At 35.3% G+C, this 15,585-nt stretch overlaps 1 protein-coding gene across 5 annotated transcripts in view; it reads left to right on the top strand.

The window, feature by feature from the left end:
* The window catches only part of ROBO2 (roundabout guidance receptor 2), a 1,747,433-nt gene extending 1,732,130 nt beyond the window's left edge, over positions 1 to 15,303 (top strand). For 2 of the 5 annotated variants that reach the window (XM_023184991.1, XM_023184989.1), the window contains exons 25-27: positions 2,892 to 3,065; positions 12,370 to 12,570; positions 13,841 to 14,907. In XM_023184991.1, the coding sequence (XP_023040759.1) occupies positions 2,892 to 3,065; positions 12,370 to 12,570; positions 13,841 to 13,842 (377 nt within the window). In that variant the 3' untranslated portion in view covers positions 13,843 to 14,907. Of the gene's footprint in view, positions 1 to 490; positions 674 to 2,891; positions 3,066 to 12,369; positions 12,571 to 13,840 lie in introns of all 5 variants that reach the window. The other 3 variants (XM_023184987.1, XM_023184990.1, XM_023184988.1) reach the window with 3 other exon arrangements.
* Positions 15,304 to 15,585: the final 282 nt, after the last annotated feature.

Genomic DNA, 15,585 nt, shown 5'->3' with positions numbered 1-15,585 from the left:
AGTTTATATTTTAAAATCTTGAAATAATTTTTGCCTGTTATGATATAGTATAGTTTCTATGCAGATTATCTTTGGAGTCTGCATTAAATTCAAAATATATTCGCACTATTTCTTCAACTGAGTCTGTGATGAGTTTAAGAACACTAAGTTTGTTTTACTGAAAGTGTTCATTTCTGATTTATAGTCGCTTAAAATATACATCACAACTCTCTTTTGGAAACTGATTGTGTAATAGTTTAAACAATGTAAGAGTTGAACAGTACAACACATGGTTTGCTGATTGTTGCAAACAGATACAGGTTTTAAATGAGCTTCTTTCTTCTGCACAAAAAATGTTTAAAATGTACATGATACTTGCGTTTGGCTAAAGAAATCATGATTAAACTTCAAGGAAGAAGCGAGCACAGCCTACTTGCTCATTAGTATAGTGTGTACAGCAGATGAGATTTTCAATATCTACAACTCACTAGACCACTACATTTGTTTTTAGGTTCAATGGTAAATGGATGGGGCTCTGCATCTGATGAGGATCGTAACTTTTCTAGTCATAGATCTAGTGTAGGTAGCTCCTCCGATGGCTCTATCTTTGCCAGCGGCAGTTTTGCACAAGCACTGGTGGCAGCAGCAGATAAAGCTGGTTTTAGGCTGGATGGAACCAGCCTTACAAGAACAGGTTGGTAGACTCCAAGTCAACACTCTTTGCATGAGAGAATCTTGTCCTTGGACACTGACCTCTTTTCTCCTGTTCTTTCCCCTCAGTGAGTCTGACTGTAGGGCTTTCTTTAATGTGCATGAACACAATTTGGATGCTCCATTACCAAAACTCTCTTCTGATGCTAGTTTTGCAGAGCCAAGAAAAGACTCCTCCTCACCACTTTCTATCTCTGATTTTCCTTTCTCTTCACGGCTTTGCTGATTAATTGGAATATGCTTCCTTTTTATATTACGGCAAAGCAGCAACTAAGATTGCCATTAAATTTTCAATAACTCACACTTTGCAAAATCCTCACACAATTAATAATGTACCCAGTGATTAAATTTACTCAGCTTTTATCTCCATTACTTTCCTTTGCCTCATCTCTTTCTGCAAATGCATTTTCTGGGCAGATTTCCTTAGCATGGGGTAAATGGGTCTAAGGCTGTTGGTCTTACCAGTTCAAATAGCTTATGGTCTTATTAATCGTTTGGCTAGTAAGATTTTAATACAATAATTTATTATTTGTCTTAAAGGATGCTAATTAAAGATACACCCACTGCATTTGCAAGTTGAATAAAATAATGACTACATGTGTATTTCTCTTTAGGGTAATTTAATTTTGATTTCTGAGAGTGATAAGTAATCATATAAAAGAACAATTTTATAATTTTTCAAGTGCTGCTCATTCCACAAAAAAAGGATGTGGGATTAATAATAGATCAGTAATTTGTAAACATTTGAAACAAAGTAACTTAGGCATGATGCATGCTTTTATATTTGTATGTATAGTTCTTAACTATACATATAAGAATATTCTAATATATGAATTAAACTGAACTTACTTGCAAAACAAACTAATAAAACATTACGTTTGCAAAATCTTAACTGTTATCAAATAGTAAAGAAAAATGATTTTTACCCTTCTGTAAACTCTCAGGTTATAAAAATGAGTCTTGGAAGTTTTCTTGGAATTATACCACCAATATTTCTTTTGAACATACATTAGCTATCTTTAAATGAAATAAAAAATATCTTCTAAGCATTGCAGAGGTTTATTTTTCAAATAGCATCCAAACTAAAATATGTTGTAATAGAACTGTTATTTGAATTGTCTTGCATTGTAAGGAATAAGTCCGAAACTTTATGTTGCTTGAGTGCTTTTTGTGGCATTAGCTGTAAACAGAGCAGGGAGAACGTGCAAGGAAACTAATACATTAGAAAGCATAAGTGCATTTCTTGCATGTATGCTAATAGCTAATAAAGCATTAAGTAATATCCTGTCACATCGACTTAAGAAAATGTAACTACATACAATAATGTTTTATGAAATGAAAACATACACAGGGGAATAAATACATGCACATAAACCAGGCCTCTGTTACTATAATAAACATGGTATTAAAATCGTAAGGTGTTGAAAATTTATTAGCTAACCTTTTCCCAGAATATATTTCCCTGTACACCTACTCTAAACCACAAGGAAAGGACACAGCACATATCACTTTTCAATGAGAACTTGGAGCCTGCTCAGATACAATAATATTCACCAGAAAATACCTATTGCACGCTGGATATACAAGGTGATTTTAACCTGCTGTCCTCTACACAGATGTTATTGAGTTTATGCCAAAAGAGATAGAAGTCATCGTGTGTGTGCATAAGTGGTAAGGTCACTTTAATATATGTGTCTGAGCAGACCTTTCATGTAAAATTTCAGATGTAATTACCATATGGCATTTTTCTGTGTTCAGAGAGATTTTGTAAGTTTCCAAGGATGAAATTTTATTAAACAAATAAAACAGTATATACTTCATAGATAGCTTCTTTAATTTTAAGAACTAAAAGCTGCATGAATTTGCATACATCTTTGAAAATATCACTAATATTGTCGAGGTTAAATAAAAGTATGATCATGCAATATTGAGTTTTGGATTGGTGGATCTGTTTTATGTTCATTTGTTTGATTTTTGGGGAGGGTCAGTGGGGGTGTTGTTAGCTTATTAAAAATTGAACAAAATACATGCACCTAAGAATGCAGAAGATATATTTTTCTACAGAGATGCACCAATATTTGCTATCTTCAAATGTTATCTCTAGGTAGATTTACAGGTTAGTCATAGAGCAGAAATACAGGACAGAATCAGCAGGCTATAATGACATTCTCTAGAACCCATTCCCTTTATTTTCATTTTAGGAAAAGCCTTTACCTCCTCTCAAAGACCTCGACCTACCAGCCCATTTTCTACTGACAGTAACACCAGCGCAGCCGTGTGTCAAAGTCAGAGGCCTCGGCCCACTAAAAAACACAAGGGAGGGCGGACGGACCAACAACCAGCACTGCCTCATCGAAGGGAAGGAATGACAGATGGTAGGTTTCTTTCCTTTACCCTTGTTTTCTCACTGAAGAGACGTGCTCCATGCAGTCATTTACTTAGATTAATGTAGTCATGGTAGCTTAGCAATTGCCTCATTACATAACAAGACAAACCTCGCAATATGGTCTTGTTCAAATAAAACACCATTTTTAAAAACAATCTAGAATTAATTCTATGTTATTAAGCCTCAAGAAATACATGCCATACAATTTTTTGAGGTTGATTTTTTTTTTTTTGCCATTCTGGCATCTTTCATAAATGCTTTTTAGTGAGCATTTTACTTTAAGAGTAGGAAAGAAAACCTAAGCTGCATGTGCACTTTATATTGTCAGAACTTTTATAATATTAAATTACAATATCTTAGCTGGTGTTTCACTTTTGGAAAAAAAGACTTTTTGAAATGCTATAGTAATTTTTTAGTCACAAATTTCAGAGCCAAAATCAGGCTACAGGTCATGTAGTTGAAGAGTGTCTTAGTCTGTCTGGGCTGCTATAAAAGCATAGAGTCCTGCATTGTACGACCATGTTTTGGTTGATGACCGACTGCATGTGAGACAGCGGTGCCATAAGGTTAAAATGCTGTCTTTATGCTCTACCTCTTTTGTTTAAATACACAAATATAACACCATTGTGTTATAACTGCCTGTAGCGTTCAGTACAGAAACATGCTGCACAGATTTTTACCCCAGATCAATGGTATGTAGTCAGCTATACCATCTAGGTTTGTGTAAATACACTGCATGACGCTTGCAGAACAACGAAATCACCTAACACCACATCTCTCAGAACTTATCTGCATCATTAGGTAACATGTGACTGTACCATAAGCTGGCAGATTCTGAACAACGGAAATTTTCTGCACAAATCTGGAGTGTGCAAAGTCCCAGATCAAGGCACTGGCAGATTTGGTGTCTGGTGAGGACCCCCGTTCTGGTTCATAGAGGGTGCCTTTTCATTGTGTGCTCACATAGCGGGAGGGACAAGGTTCCCTCTGGGGTGTGTCTCTCTGGGGCGCTCATCCCTTCAGGAGGACCCCCCCTCATTAACTAATCACCTGCCAAAGGCCCCACCTCCCAATGCCATCACATTGGGGATTAGGGTTTTAACGTATGAATTTTGGGGGTACACAAACACCCGGACTGTAGCAGAGGGTCAGCAAACTTCTATTAAAGTCTAGGTAGTAAATATTTGTGGCTTTTGGGACATATGGTCTCTGTCACAACTACTCAACACTGCCATCGTTGCATGACTACAGCTATAAAAAAAGTAGAATAGGCCAGGCATGGTGGTTCACGCCTGTAATCCCAGCACTTTAGGAGGCTAAGGCGGGCAGATCACAAGGTCAGAAGATCAAGACCTTCCTGGTCAACGTGGTGAAACCTCCTCTGTACTAAAAGTACAAAAATTAGCCGGGCGTGGTGGTGCATGTCTGTAATCCCAGCTACTCGGGAGGCTGAGGCAGGAGAATTGCTTGAACCAGGGAGTCAGAGGTTGCAGTGAGTTGAGATCATGCCACTGCACTCCAGCCTGGGCAACAGAGCAAGACTCCTTCTAAAAAAGAAAAGAAAAGTAGAATAATGGATATGACTGACTTCCAACAAAACATCATTCACAAAATGGGCAGTGGCTGGATTTGGCCCATGGTCCATAGTTTGCTGATCTAGCTCAATCTTTTTATTTATATATAGCATCCAATATTTGAATATTTGCTTAAACACTGTTAGTTTCAAGAAACACAATGTTACTGGAAGATATCCATGTTCGATAATGAGTATTTCATTAGCTTTACAGAATATAGTCTATTTCCCATATTTTTAATTTAGTGCTTATATCTTTTAAAGAATGAATTAAAATATATACTGAAGTTATAGTCTAAGGATATGTAACACATACTTAAAGTGTCTACTACAATGTCAGATTGAAAGGTAAATTTCTTTTTCCTTTTTAGCACTATACCCTATAAGCGCACAAACATTATCCTAACATAGTTCAATTAAACACCAAAAGGATAAACTTTTAAAAACTGCACAATAGAACCATCTGGGAAGCTCTAAAATATATCCTAGATACTCAGATTTAATTATTCTGGGGTGAAACCCAGTTACAGGTAATGTTAAAGCTCCACAAGAGAACCTGTCTTGGAGAAGCTATGACCTAGTCCTGAGCACACTTACAGGACAGAATGGAGCTTAGTTGAAAAAGAAGAAAAGCATTTGTTTTTTATTCGTTTGGGGAAGGGAGTATCCAATCCTGCAGCCCTATTTGTGCTTTCTTTTGTCATCTTACAAAGCTAAGAGGACTTAAAAAGCCAAATAAATTTGTTCTGCATGCTTTCCGGTTTACTTATCTTTCCTGTTTCCTTTGTTTTCAATGGAATATGAAGGTTAGGGTACAATGGAGATTTTTGAGTCTCCGTAAATGGGTATCCTGTGGTGAGTAAAAATGTTCACCACTGCCTTTCTGCCTTAGATGTTCCGAAGATCAGCTGAGCACTTAAAACTGTTTGTAGCATTGATCTAATTCTTCGTAAATAAAAAAGGACTACTTTCACTGAATTGCTAGTTATAAATCTAATAGTTGATAATTTTGTATTTTTTTTTCTGTTGTGAATATTGTGGAATGAGAAAAATGTCTAGGTATAGAATTTTCTGTGGTTTTTCAGAAATGATTGAAGATATTCAGAATATGTGGAAGATATAAAATATAAGTCAACAAAATAGAGATTTTTTTTTCCTGAAACACTTTTATTGCAAGCTTTTTAAGAATGTTTCCTTAAAGCAAGCTGCCTCCTAGTTTAAAGTATGATCAATATATTGCTTGTTTTTCTAAAAAATAAATAAGTTTATAAATTTTCAAATTTGCCAGCATCTCAAAAAGGGGTTATGGATAATGTGTTATTAGAAAATGATACATTTTAGAAGTAGCGATATAGCAAAGGAAATTTCAGCCCACATATCTTCCCAAGTGCATAATCCAAAGCCATTTTAATTATGATACAGTACAAAGACATTTATTTTGGATGGTGCTTTACAGGTTATCCTTAAGAACACTGCTATTTTGCAGCAAATGCATGTGTCATAGCATTTATATGGTATGGATCTACGTGTCAGAAATAATTTCATAACGTTTTATATAAAAATCAAGTTGTTCTTTTTGGGAAGGCTGATGCCTAGCAGCACTGAGTGTACAGACATTTTACAATAAGCCTTTTGCATTATAGATTTTACAATAGTGTCTGCTGTCTTCTAAGCAGTAATGTAAAGATGTAGGCCCTTTCAGCACCGGGAACCATCATTTTCTAGATCAGACCTTTATGGTTTCTGAGGGGAAGAGAGAACATGAGTGGTTGTTGGGAGGTTGTAATGGCAAGTGACATCACTTCTCCTGTTTCGTTGGCAACAACTCTGCCACGTGGTGTCAGACTAACTACTGGGGTAAGAAAGCAGCCTTCTCTGTGTCCCGTAAGAAAGATCATTAACGGCGGGAAATGTCAGTCTGCATCCCAAAGACTGAAGAATCCCACACACATCTTAAAGGGTGTTCTTTTCCCTTTTGTAAGTTTCTCCAAAGCAGGCATTGCTGAGTCCAAATCTTGTATTCCATTTGTCTTATAAATCAAAGAATACCCTTGGAAGCCAATATATTGACCAATGCTAAGAAAGGAAGATAGATCTGTTTACCCATCAACCTGTTTTTCCTAGGTAATTTGTTTCCAGCCTATTCTCCCTTTCACCTAGCATTTTTCCAGCGTATTCTCCCTTTCACCTAGCTTTTTTTTTTTTTTTTTTTTTTTTTTGGAGAGGGAGTTTTGCTCCTGTCATCCAGGCTATAGTGCAATGGTGCAATCTCAGCTCACTGCAACTTCCACCTTCTGGGTTCAAGCGATTCTCCTGCCTCAGCCTCCTGAGTAGCTGGGATTACAGGCATGCACCACCACAACCAGCAAATTTTGAATTTTTGGTAGAGACAGGGTTTTACCATGTTGGCCAGGCTAGTCTCGAACTTCTGACCTCAGGCTATCTGCCCACCTCCACCTCCCAAAGTGCCGGGATTATAGGCATGAGCCACCATACCCGGCCCCTTTCCCCTAGTTCTTAATGTCCTGTTCAGAGAAGGGGCCCTTTCTCATCTCTGCCGCATATTAGCTTTGGCCTTTGAGCAAATAAATTTACATATTTATTATTCACTCAAATACTTATTAAGCATATAACATATAATAGACTAGACAATGGGAGCCAAACAGACAAAAATCTCCTGCCTTTTTATATTTCAGTTAGGGGAGATAGAGGAAGACCAACCTAAGTACATACACGAACATGTAAGTAAGATGGTGATAAATGTTATGGGGGTAAAAACAAAGGGAAGGGAGTTGAGAAGTATAGGTGTAGGGAGGAAGTGTTTTTAAGTAGAGTGATTGGGGAAGGCCTCACCAAGGCAGCATTTGAGAAAAGACTGGAATAACATAAGCGAAAGAGTAATGCTGATATCTGAGGAAAGGTTATTCCAGGAAATGAAAATAGCAAGTGAAAGCCTGAGACTTATTTGATAAAAAGGAAAGGGAATGATATGACTGGAGCAGAGAGAGAAACAAGATAGAATACGAAGTCAGGCAAGCAAACAAGGACTAGTGTTTGTCAGACCTTCAAGCTACCATGATGACATTAGCTCTTACTTTGAATGGTAAACCACTCATATGTGCATGTGTGCATGCATGTGTGTGTGTTTAAGGCAGGGAAGTGACACGATCTTATTTATTTGTTTATTTTTTAAAAAGTAATTCTAGCTGCTGTGTTGAGATACACTAAACGAGGCAAAGTGGAGATTGTGGAAGCTACCTAGAGAAGAGATGATGGTGATTCATGCCAAAGGAGAATCAATGGCAATGTTAAGAAAGGTTGGATTTTGGAGGTAGAGCTAACGGGAGTTGCTATGAAATAAACGTAGGCCATAAAGAAAGGAAACCACATTACTCTGAAATGTTGGCTAACTTGTAGAATGTAACTGTGACCAGTTGAGAGGAGAAACACTGCAGAGGAAGCATATTTTATATAGGATGATCTGGAGCTGAGTTTTGATACGTGAAATTTGAGAAGCTTTCTAAACACCTAAGTAGAACTGTCCAGTGTAGACCTGGTTATATGAGTCTGGAGTGTATAGGAGGAAAGATCCAAGCTGGAGATTTTTAATTTCTTTTTGCCTTCATTTTCTTATCTCAAAATGGAAGGTAATAATGCCACCTACCTATCTCATTGGACTGTTGTGTGCCTGAAAAGAGCGAATCCTCTTTCGACCAGTAAGAGACTCTTTAGTGAATTGATTTGGTTGAAATGAATCAACATAGAAATGAGTAATAAATTTAATTTAAGTAAATGTATTTGATTACATACTTTTATTTTTCAAAAACCCATTCTTAATCCCATTTCTCTTTCCAATTAGTTTATTTCAATGTGCATGTAATGTCCTTTCTTCTTAAAATATACAAACTCCAAGGATATTTCTTATGAGCTATATAATTTTTGGTTAAATTAAATAATAATCAGAATTTTAGCTGGCATAAGCAGATGCTGTTTTGGGCACTTTAAAAATGAAGCTGCTCTGATGGAGAATAAAAATCAATGACAAGATAAGTTATTTTGGAAGCAAATACAATAATTTCTGCTCACTGGCAGTCTAAGTTCAATAAATCAAATGAAATAATTTGCATTTATAATAACATAGAGTGAAGGAAGTCAGTACTATCGAATATGAAGGAAACACCAAACTCATTGGATTATCCAACAAACAGATATCTCAATATTGGATTATTTCTTCATTTTGGAAAAATATTCCAAATGCAACTTTATCCTCCCAACCAGAGACCCTGTCCCCTTCAGTTATTAGCAATTCATAATTTAACATGAGGACACACGTAAGAACTGGCAATGCTGCTCCATCTTAGGAACTCAGAGGAGATGCTCCAGAGACCAACATTATCAGTTCAATGGAGAATAGTATCATTTTGCTCATAAAAGAGAGTATAAAGGTTCTTGAAGTCTTTGAAAGGAATGGCTTAGCTGACTGTTGAGGAAGCTATCTTTTGTCTACAAGAAATTTATACGTTTTCCTTCTAAATTTCACAAACAGAATGTTATTGGAAACAACAGAATACATTTACAAAAATGGCATCAGAAATAATTGACTATGTTATGTACAACATCCTCTATTAATGAAATAAATATGTATTTTATACGATATTTGGTCTTTATGAAAAAATAATATAATTACCAATATTCTAAGGATGAACAAAGAAGTTTACAATAACATGCAAGAAAAATGAGAAGAAAATGATCCAAATTGATGTTCAGAAGATTTCAAAATCTTCAGCAAAGTAATTTCAGAATACATACTTAAAAGTGAAAGAAAGGACTATGATTTCACAATCGAAGACATACAAAATATAAAGCTATTATGATCTGAAGAGTTAGTAAAAGAGAGATGAAAAGGGAGTTGATAGTGGAACCTTAAATTTTTTCCTATCTGATATTTACTTTAAAGAGCTTTTCTGAAAAATTATCTCTTCTACTCTGTCTCAAATTTCTGTGATGCATTGTCTTCTCTAGCACCATAAAACACATTCAATCTTTACTCTGAACATTGGTTATTACTTAGTAAAATTAATACATTGGAAGATTATAATATATTAGTTGTAACTCATTAGCTAACTCATGAAACGAACAGCCAGAATTGGTTGTCAAGCAGAATGTTAATTGCATTTAATAAATGTTAGCTTAATGTTGTTAAATGTGCCACATACATGAGTAAAGGCAGTCATATCGTTCTGAATTTCCTGAGGGGGACATTCCCTTTGGAGACCTTTTGTTCTTGGGGCCTTGTGTTAGCACAGCTTCTGGAATTTCTAGTGATCTTATTTTGTGTCATGGTATTTCTTGGGGAAGGAGGGTTGGACAGTGGATTGAACATAAACAGTGAACTGCCCTTTACACCTTGCATGATAGCCTCAATATGCAACTGAAAACACTTTCCACATTTAACTGTTGAACAACACTAGTCAATTTTGTTTCAATGATGCGATGGCCAAAAGACAGCAGAGAAAGCAATAATATGAGCTTTTGAAATAAACAATTGACTTTTATTTTCCCCAAATTTCTTTTGTATGGGTAATACCTGTATGAGGGCAAAGATTTTCTTCAACTTGAACTAAAACCTGTATTTTTCATTAAATTTTAGTCCATTCTAAACATTATTCAAAATTTTTAGATCTTCCACCACCACCAGATCCCCCACCAGGTCAGGGTTTAAGGCAGCAAATAGGCTCGAGCCAGCAGGCTGGTAACCTGGAAAACTCGACAGAGAGAAAAGGAAGCTCTCTGGAGAGACAACATGCATCCAACTTAGAAGACACAAAGAGCTCACTGGATTGTCCAACTAGAACCTCCCTAGAGTGGCAGCGACAAACCCAGGAATGGATAAGCTCCACAGAACGACAAGAAGATACACGGAAAGCCCCACACAAACAAGGTGTCGGATCAGGTGTGTTCTGCACAGTCCCAAGAAAGTGTGGACTGGTTACCATTTCTTTTCCTACCAGGTATTCTAGAAATGGCAGTTGTTTAAGGGCATCTGAAAAACATTTGCCTTCGATCAGTAATGGAATTTGGAATTCCTCAGCAGAGTTGACCAGTACATGCCTTAAGGCTGATTCCAACGGGCAATGTTCCTCAGTCAACCTCTCCATAGGGTCTTTGATCTCAAGAGACTTGCAAGCTTCATCTAAACTGCTCAGTAGAAAATTATTTTTTGGCCTATTAATGTTTATATTGAGTACTTTAAAGATCGCTAAATTTAATCGTTTGTGTCAGTTTAATCTCTGCCTTCAGCAAGTTTGTTCACTTTGACTGAAGTAACCAGTCATTCGAAAGGAGAACTCACATCAAATAGGTGAATTCATTAAAAGTACAAAGTTGCAGGAAAATGCCCAGTCACAGACCCTCACGTTAGATAAGGTTATACTGGGCGTGCACTTTCTCCAACTGTTAATCAGTTGATTGATTTAGTTGATTGTTAATGTGTCTATGGGAAGTGCTTTTTTATAAATCAAGCTTCCTGGAAATGTCACAGAAATAAATTTCATTGTTTGTAGTTCGATTTTTTTTAGGGGGGCGGGGGGTCACGGGAGGTGGGGAGCCTGTTTTATAAATGTATTTTCTGAGACATCTCTTCTCATGTCAGGATTCATTGAGTATTGAAACACACACATCCCCAGACACACAATCTTTGAAAAAATATATTTTCACTTATTCATTTGGACTTAAAGTGTTCTAGATAGGCCTGTCTCCATGCGTTTTCCATAACTCCATTTTGACACAACTCGATGCTCAAGTTTTTGGAAAATGTCATTGGTGCAAGGGCCAGTAGATGACGATTTTAATATCTAGGTTTAGTGAAACATTTAGAAAGTTTACACCATTCAGGCTGTGAGAGAAAAATCATGTGGTTCTTGTCATTAAAGACTATGTAAGGGGAGAAATAGTAAATTCAATCGGCATTAATCATAGAAGAATAGCCCATACATAGAAAGAAAGTGAAAAGCAGAGGGGATGGGGTGTGGAGTGGGAGCAGTGAGAATAAAGAGGGAAAGAAAAAACAGTTTTTGAACTATTAAGTGATTATTTGTAACATATGTCATGAGTTATTTGTAGAGAGACAATCTGTAAAAAAAAAAATTAGCATATTATTTATTTAAATGTGTGAGTTTCTCTTTTTCTTTTAAGGAAATACATAGTCCTTTAAATATTGTGTTTCTGTCTCAAAAAGCAACATAAATTTTAAAAGTTTATTTAATTAACTAATACATAGTTATTTATTTAAATCGATTGAGAAAATGTTGCCATAATTTCAGCTGAAACAAAAACCAAGTTTCTTTAATCTTAATGGGAAAATTAAATTGGAGCCTCATTGAACTTTAGACATTATTCTCAGATATGCTTTTGTTAAACAAACTGTAGTTCATTGTATTCAGCCCTCTTTTATAATGAATTTAAATTTCGCAAATAATATATAACATTGTGTATTTATCCCAAGATCTCTTTTCATTTAATTCTGCTTCAGTTCCTATTGTAGGAAATGTTGCTTGCACATAGAAATTTCTTTAATATCCGGTCCTGATTAAACTTCATAATTTTAATTTTACTAAAGAATGAAACGGTAAAGCAGGCCATTCACAGTGTAATATTTAAGAGGTTAGTTTGCCTCCATGTTGCTGTTCAACTTAGCCCTTGGGCTTTTTCTCTTTTTCAGAGGAGGCCTTGGTGCCCTACAGCAAGCCCAGTTTCCCATCTCCAGGTGGCCACAGCTCGTCAGGCACAGCTTCCTCTAAGGGATCCACTGGACCTCGGAAAGCCGAGGTGTTGAGAGCAGGCCACCAGCGCAATGCCAGCGACCTTCTTGACATAGGATACATGGGCTCCAACAGTCAAGGACAGTTTACAGGTGAATTATGTAAGTGCTGTAGGTCATTTAAAAGGCTATTGTGATTCAGAAAGAATCTTGATAACATTGCCAAGTTAAACAAATTTCAGGTTAATAGAAAACTTGCCCTGCTACGAAAACAATCAATTGCAATTCTCAGCAAGTTTGGTCATAACTTAGGCCATCGCTGTATTTATTGCTGTCTGTTTTTATAAATGTTTCTGCTATTTCAAGTTTGATTTATGCTATAAAAATTGTTTTAAGTGAGTCGATTAGTCTTAATACTTGTAAGTGAAATTAAATATAGTGTATTTGTCATTTTCTTTGCCTTTTTAACTGAACACAATAAGGAAAGGGAGACACTGGCCTTTTGGTAGTTTTAAAGAAACTCCTAAGGAATTCTTCATTTTCAAGTTGCTCTTTATTTATTTTTTAAATTTGGGTAGCCACCCTTGAAGAGTTGATCTTTGATTATTAATTAATTTGTAATATTTTGACTACAATAACATTTTATAAATAAATTTCCATTTATGAATGAAAACTGGCACAGTTAGTATAATTAATTTTTTAAATGTAAAATACTAGATAATAGGGAAAGTTAAGAATGTCACAGCAAAAAATGTTGAGCTCCTTGTGTTAATTTCCTCAGGAAAGTTACCAATACAGCTTTTCATTATCAGAAATATATTTGCTGGACATTTTTAACTGCCTCTTTGAATTCTGTTTAAAAGCATTGCTGAGAAAACAGCCCTGTTTCTAATATTCTCAACCACTTAACTGGTTATAGGACATGAAAAAGTAATCTGTCTTCCTAATCTATTTCCTCATCAGAAAAATAGCATTACCATTATCTTCACGTCACAGATTGTTTGGAAGATTCCATGAGATAATGAAAAGAGAAATAATTTCAAAACTATAAATTTCTTTATTGATCTCAGTTGTCATTGTTGTTGGCTATTGCCAATCTATGATTAAGATTTGTTTATAATTTTAATTTGATTCATAACTACTTGAATTTTTCTTTATCTTTTTTTTTGAAGCGATGACAGATGCACAAGAGTACCAAAATAGTTCTATTGGGTATTTTTCCAATAGAAAATTTCCAAATTCTGTAGTGTTTCTTTTCTTTTACTCTTTGATCATCTCCTTCAAGTAAAATTACTTAAGTTCACAAACTCATCTATCTGAATACCTTATTTTCATTGATTATCTGTTAGCTTTGCTTTTTGTTTTGCTGGTCAAAAAAGTAGAATGCTTAATTTACATTTTATTTCTATTTTTTTTCTCTCTCTCTCTTTAGAGTAACTGAGAGGAGACATACAAAGCTGCTCTGAAGGACCATCAGGTCCGAACTCATGGAAGTGATGACACTAAACAGTGCAATGAACAATTTCTTTATTTATGTACTATTAAAAGAACTGTAAATGCAATGTAAAGACACACAGCCACACATATCCCACAGATATTTTAATTGTGTTCTTCTCTTACGTACACCACCCACCTTAACTCTTTCTTGTCAGGAGTATATAAAAAAGAAAGAAAACAAAACTCACCCTACAGGAAGAAAAGGATTTTCCTCTGTATATAATTTCTTTTGTGCATTGCTATGCAAGCTCACTCTTTTTAGCTCTGTTCATATTATTGTCTGTTCTTATTGGTCTGTTGTACTATATGTGAATTAATAGGCTGTGGTGCCATATATTAACTTTTAATTGTGTAACTTTTATGTTTAAATTTTGCACTGCAATTTTATTTGGTGATAAGCACAAGTCTCTACTCCTCGTGACATGAAGAAAAAGACTGAATGTGAAGGGAGTTTCTGTACTGTAAGCTAGATTGGAGAATGATGGTTGTAACAAATCACGTTAGATGGGTTTCAGTTGGGGTGTAGAAATAGGAAGATGCAAAGGAACAATGGTGTTGGCAAAGTCTTCTTTGAATATCAGGGACTGAGTCAATAAAAAAAATAGTAGAAAGGTGGCTTTTACTATTGACAAAAGCAGGGGTCAAAAAAAGTAGTTTAAGTCTTAAGACTGAATATGCATTAAAGTATGCAGGTAGCAAAGATGTAATAAATGTGCTTAAAAAAAGAAATTAAAGTTTTATTTAGAATCAATTTTGCCTGTCATTGTAATTGACCCATCTGAGAATTAAAATAAGCAAGAGGAAATTAAGGTGTTTTGCAAGAGCTGTATTTATATTACAGTTTTTTAAAAACATTTTCTGAATTATCATCATTAAGCTCTCCAACTCATTAAGTCAGAATATAATATGAAGTTCCCCAAGGAAATGAACAAAATGAACTCTAGAATATCTAGCAAATAGTTAAAGAAGCAATTTATTATTAGGGCATACTCGGGCTGTTTCCAAATATAAACTCTATTGCAATATCTTATTTCATCTTTCTAATACATGTACAGTACACACTAGAGGATAGAGCTGCATCACTTAAATTCATGACTTAAAAAATAATACAGTCTATATACAATTTGTGTTTTATTTGATTAAGAAGTGAAGTTTATGCCACCCAATGTATAGCCAAATTGTACGTGCTTAAAAAGCAGTGCTGAGAGTATGTTCAGTTCACAGTAAGTAGATTTATTGGAATAAATATTTTGTGGTACATCCTCAGAAATTGGCTTCCGACTAAAATACGTTTGACCCATTTTGAATAAGGAAATTGAAAAGAAAAGTTTAAAAGGAGAAAACAATGCATGTTTATAAACTTTTTAAATAAAACCAGACCTTGTAAGTGGACATTAATAATTGTCCTGCCTCATTTGTTTTCACGACTTTGACAACAAGAAGTTCCTGGACATTAGTCATGTATGCTCAGAATAAATGTGACTTTGAAATATATGTTAGCTACTGTACATGTATAGTCAGTCAAGTAGAAGAGGACCTTCCTGAAATTCCCACTTGTGACATTTTCCCATGTGTTTCCTACACAATCTTAAATTTTTTTTCTGTCTATACTTTCTCAAATTCTTCCTATGATAAGTTCAGTTGTTGGTGCTCTTCTAAAAATGTTCAATGTCATTAGGA

Source organism: Piliocolobus tephrosceles, chromosome 2 (assembly GCF_002776525.5).
Source record: "Piliocolobus tephrosceles isolate RC106 chromosome 2, ASM277652v3, whole genome shotgun sequence".
Taxonomy (NCBI): Eukaryota; Metazoa; Chordata; class Mammalia; order Primates; family Cercopithecidae; genus Piliocolobus; species Piliocolobus tephrosceles.
This window is presented reverse-complemented; position numbering and strand designations above follow the sequence as displayed.